This window comes from Strigops habroptila, chromosome 9, assembly GCF_004027225.2.
Source record: "Strigops habroptila isolate Jane chromosome 9, bStrHab1.2.pri, whole genome shotgun sequence".
Lineage (NCBI taxonomy): Eukaryota > Metazoa > Chordata > Aves > Psittaciformes > Psittacidae > Strigops > Strigops habroptila.
This window is the reverse complement of record NC_044285.2, coordinates 8,832,102-8,840,062: the sequence shown is the minus strand read 5'-3', so window position 1 is coordinate 8,840,062 and position 7,961 is coordinate 8,832,102. Positions and strand designations below refer to the sequence as shown.

Genomic DNA, 7,961 nt, shown 5'->3' with positions numbered 1-7,961 from the left:
CTTTCAGGAGATGATATTTCAAGTGGTTAGAGTTCATTTACCACTGCTTTTCTTTTCTTTGTTAACATCTCTTTTTATTATCTAATATTTTAGCAAGAAGCATTCATGGGCTAAATTAAGGTGGAGATAAGATTTCTCCTGTTCACAGCTCTCTGTTTCCTGAGCTATGACATCTCCAGCAGGTCTATTTCCATACAAGAATAGATCACGGAGATTTTCCATTTCTATTTCTACCTCCAAGTTTCCCCACACTCAGGAGCAGCCATCACTTATGTCTGACACCGTGTTTGTTTTGCAGGTGGTTGATGATGTTAGGAGTAAATATAAACCCAGATGAAGAGCGGCATAAGAAATGGATGGACCAACCCCAGAGCCTGTGTACGTTGATGTGGACAAGGGACTGACGCTGGCATGTTTTGTCTTCCTCTGCCTCTTCCTGATTGTAATGATTATTCGCTGTGCAAAAGTCATCATGGACCCTTACAGTGCCATTCCTACATCTACATGGGAGGAGCAGCATCTAGATGACTGAAAGGACTTCACTAGACAGAGCCATGAAATGCTGCAATCCGGGAGGCCTTATCCCACCGGGAGGGCTAACACACAAACAGTCATTTTCAGATATGCAGGGCAACAGCAATATCTCTAAGAGCACATAGTGTAAATGATTCTTGCTCAACAGATCAGAATATCAGCAAGCCATTCTGGCAGCACAGTTTAATACTATGCAGCAATCCTTATTTTACTGAAAACAGTTATCATTGTAACTCCAGTAGCACAAGACTCTCCAGACTTTTCCTAACATATCTCTTGGTCTAGCACAGTTTGTCCTCCCCTCAATATCTCCACAAATCCAGGGTAACCATCAGAATCTAGATAACAACAAGAACATTGTGTCTTCCTTGGAAATAGGTTGCTTCAAATATCTTCCTCAGTCATTATATTTGTGTTTTGAAAAAGGTTCAGATTTCATAATTTTGTATCTCAGAGCATCACTAAGTTAGAAGCACTAAAGCATGTCTGGTTAAGGAGGGTTATACAAGCAAATTTATTCTCAACTCACCTGGTTCTGCACATACACTCCCTACCCAATGCTGCTGTATTTCCAGTGATCAGGATACAGAAGCACTTGGACTACGGATCCCAAGGGGGTCGTGGTCTACTGCTGACCTGTAGCATCACCTCACTCTATCCTACTCATGCAAAAACTAAGCACATCATCTGCCATGGGTCCATGGATTAGCCAGATGTGTCAGACCACTTACTACGAACTTGGTAGCTACCAGAAGTCCATGGAGCAGAGCTTGGACACTGCTGGTTTCAACTATATGGAAATTGCTGTGATTTTCAAAGAGTGATTCCAAAGGCAATGCCATCCATCTTTTGTTTTAGGTGCACTTCAGTGGATGAGACACAAATAGAATGACAAAGACAATAAACAAATGAACATTGGTCCTAGCTTTGTCACTCAGACTCCTCAGCATAAAAGTTACAGTAACATACAATAATATGCATTCTACCTCAGACAAATTCAGCGTCTTTCATAGAAGAATTTTCCCACAAATCTGTAAGGTGAATAGCTGTTTATTTTCTTCTCTATTCATTAAGAAATCTATTGTGCAAAAAGACATAAGTGAAAATGGGAGCTTTGGAAATTTATTATTTACCTTAGAACGAGTGGGGATTGAGGAATTCTCATGTCCTCTGTTCCCCAGATTCTAAGGTTTTCTCATAACTGTTTATTTTAGTGGCTACATGTTTGGCCTACAGCATCGTAAGGAGCTGCTGAAGCAACACAGAGTAGGTACTGCAACCACAACAGCATCATGAACAGACAAGACTTGAGAGCCCAAATCCGCCAGAAGGGCATTTCACTGTTTCACCTCCTCCTTACCATTCTACTTGACCTCTAGGTTCTTGCCATAAGGCAATGCACAGTGGATGAGAAAGGTGGAAAAAAAGGTTTGTGGCAAGGAATCAGGATGTAGACTTCATAGGTTCCTATTCTCAGCTCTGACAGATTTGTTTGATGATTACGAAAGTCTCTTCTTTATGTGCCTGAGTCTACTGATAGGTGAAATGGGTACACAATATTAGTTTGTCTCACATTGTTTTGTCTGTCTCACAATGCCAGAAAGCACTTGGAGACCATTAGATAGGGACACAGAAATAAGGTATTGATTTACAGCTCTTCCTGTTGAAACTAATGGTGAAGTCCTGATTTTTTGTATACAGCAAAAGAAGTTCTCCTCAAACAGACCTGTCCAGATCTCCATTTACTCTTCCATTAAGATTGCAATACTTGAGTCAAGCCACATGGCACCTGGTTTAATTACATATTCCACTGATTTCGGAGAAGAGTCTGGATGTAAGGTGCTCAGCACTGTGGTTACAGAGATCCCAAAACAGCAGGCTGTCAGGAATGTAGAGATTTTTGCATGGATCTCTTGCACAATTCTTGCTGATCTCTGTTGTAGGAGATCCCATTCAGGAGGCAGGAGCTTTGATCCTGGCTTTAATCTTCCTATTCTCTAGCAGGAGACCTCCACTGCCTCAATTACCCACTGCAGATTAGAGTAGTTATTTAGCCTCAGTTTCTGCTAGCCAGTTAATCACCAGTAACTGAGGATTTTTTTCAGACATCAATGTTAATGTTCACCATACTTTGAGAAAACACACTGGTCTCTATTAGTCATGAGTGTGTCTATATGTACTATAGGAAGGGATGCCCTAGCTCAAAGATTGCTTCTGTTCCTGTGCTAAAGTATAGAACCCAATTTTTGTCATTAAGCCTTGCATCCCACGATGATGCTGTGGGTTTACTTACAGAATAAACACAATAAATGTATTTCCAGGCTATAAACTCTTTCAGTTTGCAGCTCATCTGGCCGCATTCACTGCTGATGCAGAACAAAAACAGAGCTTGTTGTCACAACTCCCAATGCCAATCCTCCAGCCAGTGTTTATCTGCATGCAGAACTCTTTGGCTTTTTCTTGCATCACTGATAAGCCCCTGTTCAGCCAAGGACTTACACACATGCTGAAGTTTAAGCCCCTGAGCAGGCTGCCTGACTACCCAGAGACCAGGGTCAGCCACATTCAGTGTCCTTGGCAGGGCAGGGACAGCAACACACAGCCCTTGTGGGACCAAAGCCTGTGTGAGAACAAAGGGTTACAGGTGCTGCGGAAGCAAATTAGCAAGTTTGCCAGTTCCTTGTTCTCTGTCCAGCTGTAGAAACCACTTTATGGATTTTCCTGAAAATCCTAACTGAAAGACCCCTATGGATAACTCTATTTTCTAATAAAAAGGCACTTGTCTTCCTGGTACAGCCCATCATGTTCATCCTTCTGTGGACAAAAAAGTTCTCCATAAACATCTACATATTCGCATCCAATCTTTTCACATGACTGTGTAAATATCAATGCAACTGTTTTTATACAGGTAATGTAAATGCATTCTAATATCTGCCTTCTCCCATGGGTTACAATCGCACAACCTCACTACTCTTCAACCAAAAGCAATACTAATCGTAATGCTGAAAGCAGAAATTCTATCCACCCTCCTTGCATTCGGAGCCGGGACTTGCCCACCTGAGGTGCATCATAGCAGCTCCCGCCTGATGCCAACCCCACAAGCCCATCCAGCAAAGCTGCACCCACAGCCAGCGGAAGGCCTGCTTTACCAGGGGCTGCATCACTAGGCATGGTAGTAATTTCAGCTGCATGCAACAAGTGCCTCTGCTAGTTTTGGTTCTTTTTTAATCATTGCCATACTACCAGCAATTGCACCCAGAAGAAATAATTCAAACTTGTTGCAAATGTATTTATCTATCTAAGACAATAAACAGCTTTGAATGGAAAACCATCTTGTTGTCTCTGTTGTGGTTCACTTCTAGTTGCCAAGACCTCTTAAAAAACACACACAACACAACAACATGATTTTCAATGAAGATATACATTACTGACAGCCCTCCTTGGAGGGTGAGAGCAGAGAACTGCTCCCTGTGTAGCAACACCACTACAGGCTGTCAAGACCTCAGAACAGAGCTCCAGGCACTGAACATCACCCCCTCCACAGTGGCTATTTTAAGCTACTCCCTTGGTCAGGAAGAGCACTGAGCTGAGGTTCAGTTCAGTGGGGAACTGCAACATGCTGTGTTTCAGCAATTCATTATCAGTAACAAATTGCATACCGAAAGAAATAGGGCCACTGAGACCAAAATCCCTCCTGCTAACAACTGAAAATGAAGAGCGCAGAGCATCTGTGAGGTCCTTTTGAAGAAGCCACAGAGTATGGGATATGCTGAGTAAAAAGCACCCAGGGAACTCCTCCTCTTGAAAAAGATGAAGAGACAAATTGCTAATTCTTTCATCTTGTGAAAGGACTCTGTTGCCTGAAAGCTGGGGGCTTCATATAGCTGCTTGTCCCTGCAGCGAGTCCTCTGGCAGAAGGACCTTTGTGCCTGAAACCCAGTTTGCCACAAGGACAAAACCCCACTGATAAATCATTAACTCTGCCCTAGTCAGAAGCAGAGGCTGGAGTCTTTATGCTGTTTTCAGAGCAGCTACTACGGTTAATAAGGGCAGACCTGAACTGAAGCCAGCAGTGGCTGAATTTGGGCAGATGCCCTGGAGAACTGTGAACAGAAAGGTTTTTCTGAAAGAAACAGGGACTGATGCAGGCCAGGAAATTCCATGAGCAATGCTGCTGCAGCCTGTGCTTTCCAAAGGTGTCCCCCGCTTGCTGGGTCATTACAAGTCTCAACAGGTAACTTCAACTCACATTACTAGAGCTCAGAAGTCAAGTCAACACAGGACTGGATAAGGAAAATGCTGTTCTCCAGCAATTTCCACATAGGGAGGCACACACAGGGAGGGTGGTGAGGGCAGCAGACCTCAGGTATTGAACTGGTTCACTTTAGAAGCCAGTGCTCCAGAAAACAGAGTGACAGTATGAGAGATGAAGGCAGGAAATTCTAAGACAGCCCCAAATCAAACTTCCATGGAGCAAGACTGATGCTGGTCCCCTTTGCTACCTACAGCTTGCATGCAGTCCCCTGCTAACGCTCAGTGATAACTGAGCCTACAGAGCCTCAAGCTTCTCCACCCAAAGAGACCCAAGGACAGCAGTGACACCATGACCTGCATGTGGACTGTACATTACTGCTGGGGCAAGGAGTCATCCCAAAGGAGTAGCCATCCCTGCAGTTTTGAGGTCAATGTGGCGTTGAGCGACATATACATGGAGTGACACCCATGCACCAACTCCCCTGCTTCCCACCCAACCCAGCTCAGTGCTGGTCCATGGCTGTATCTGCACCAGGCATCATCAGCATAGCAACACCATTGCAATGGCTTCAGCTGAGCTGCCCATGGTGTGAAAAACCTGCTAAATGCAGACTGGAAAATATAAATTCATCCTCTTCCCTTCCTTACCCTCTGTCTCTGACCTTGTCAGCCCAGATCTGCCAGGCTTCAAACCACTTCTCTTAGCTGTCTTATAGTCTTACATCTTGGGTGATTTGAATTAAATAAAGGATATTAAAATCTCCAACTTCAAGCATGTCTTAATACTGCAATGGGAATTCTTGATTTCAGTCAAGAATTTTGCATTTGCACTTTCTTATTTTTGTAAAGTATTTGTTTTCATTAAAAATGACTGATACCTTTTAGCCACTACCCCTTCCTGCAAACCAGGAGGAAAACACTGCTCACACATACATTTCTAAAGCAATACACAGTCTCAGATTCCTGGCTGCATTTATTCTCAGGGTTCAATCCAATCCACAATGGGGTTAGAAAATGTTGAATGATACACTTCTTAGTTACAAAGCTCCATGTTTTGTACTGGGACTTGTCCAGGCAGCTCCCGGAGGGGAAATCAGAAATCAATCAAAAACGTATTAAGATTGCATCAAGTGTGCTGAAGCCATAAGGAAAAGGAAGTTTTTCAAGACACATTTTGTATTTAAGGCTAATTGGATTTCTCAAAAAGCAGATGCCTTGCCTCTGCAGAAAAAATGAAGTGCCTGATAGCAGCTAGCAGGCAGCAGAGCCGGGCACCCCACTGGCCCCAGAGGCAGAGCCCAGAGGCACCCCTAGAGCAGGGTCCTGGGACCCAGCAGCCTCAGGGCATCCATCGTTCTGCAAGGCAGTGGATCTGCTTCCAGCAGGTCCTGCACCCTGAAATGCATCTGCCCTGGATCCAGCACACAGCAAGGAGGGACACGGGAAACCTTCCCTGCGCTTGCAGCTCCCAACTGGTCACTTTATACTCACTGACAAAGGTGTGGATCCTACAAGCTGACCCAACTGGTGCTCAGCTGCCACCAGGGACTCCTGCTCCTACAGCATTTCCCTTATACATTGACTGTGTCTACCCCCAGCTCTGTCAAAGCTGCCAATTAGATAATATGGAGCAAATAGAGTAAAAGTCAGGAGGCAGAGGTCTGTAAAAGTTCGTGGAAAACCACACATGCAACAGAAAAAGCATTGAGGTGAAGACATTCTTGGGAATGAGGGGGCACAGCAGATCTGTACGGGGCAGCATGGTGTCAGTACCTCAACATGTCCCTCATGTACTTCCAAAGCCTTCAATCAATTTTAAAATCCCAGGAATTATCTCTTTCTTTCTTACTAAAGCTGCAACTGTGTGGGCATCCTCAACAGAAGCAGCAATCAAGCCTGAGAAATGGCCTCCTGCCTTACTGCTTAAAGGCAAAACCAAGGTGAATATCCCCTACCAGCTCTGTCCCTCTTAAAGTCACTACCTTGACCCTGAATAGCTACTGAAAGAGCATTTTACTTTGAGTTCTTACTGGCTGGTTAATGAAGGAATTATGAATATTGCTGACTCAAACATTTTCATCAAAACTGATTTTTTTTTTCCATGATACCGCATCCCTTTTCTAATTAGAATTTCTACAGAAAACTGCTTTTGGCGAAGAATACCAGCATTTCAGACAGAAAATCCATTGTTTCCTTTAAATTCTGAAATATGCTTTAGAGTTTTTTTCCCATGCTTTTCTTTTGACAATTAATTATACACTATTACAAATTATACCCAGCTTTTTCATTACACATTAACCACATAATGCTTTGATCTATAATAAAACACATCTCAAATAGTATCAGAGGCTGCCCTTAGTTTTCTTTCCAGCAAAATAACAAAACCAGATAGACTATCAGGCAGCATGATTCATTGCATCTACAGCCACCCTGCTACAGGGCAGTACAACACAGAAGCACCTCCTCCATCCCTCCCAGACCTTGCATCCAACATCTCAGTGTTACTCACACCCAGGATCACTGTGCTCCAGCACGGGTCACTGCTGACTTCTGTTGAGCATGAAACATAAGCATGAGCCAGCAAGAAGGGTGCTCCAGGCAAGCATAAGAGCTGTGGTTTCCATCTAGATGCACATTTACATTTCCTCTGGTCAGGAAAACAGGATTCTTCTTCTCACCCAATTTGCACGACTCTGAATGAGGCCTCCCAGGGAGATGACACAGCTGAGAGGTGTTATTTTTCCTCCAGGCAGGAAAAATTCCAAGGAGGAACTTCTTCTCCGATACCCAGGTGTAGAGGAAAAGAAGCTCTAGGTTTGATTTTATTTTTTTCCTCTTTCATTTTTGCTGGAAGCCAGGCTATGAGCAAACTAAAGAAAACAGATTTAAATAAAATTGAAACTAATAACCTCTAGAAGCAGAGAGCCATGCTCAAATCTATTGGAGCAAAAGCTTCCAGAAGTAGAGGGGAGCCTCTTTGTAGAGAGCATCAACCCAATTGAAATAGCACTTCAAAAGTAAACTTCCCTAAGCACGAGGTCTACATGCTGAGCTAAGAGATCCCAAATCAAAACACCCTTTTAGTCCAAGGGCCTCACTTTTACACCACTATTCAGCTTCACCTCTCCCCTATAGACACCTTCCCCAAAACCAGAAGAGAGCTCCGTGGCCTT

The 7,961-nt window shown here is 43.7% G+C and overlaps 1 protein-coding gene across 1 annotated transcript; it reads left to right on the top strand.

Moving 5' to 3' along the window:
* The first annotated feature begins 352 nt into the window (after positions 1-352).
* Positions 353-601, top strand: CTXND1 (cortexin domain containing 1). Its single transcript, XM_030497794.1, has one exon. The coding sequence runs from the start codon at positions 353-355 to the stop codon at positions 530-532; it is 180 nt and encodes a 59-aa protein (XP_030353654.1). The 3' UTR covers positions 533-601.
* The last annotated feature ends 7,360 nt before the right edge of the window (positions 602-7,961 follow it).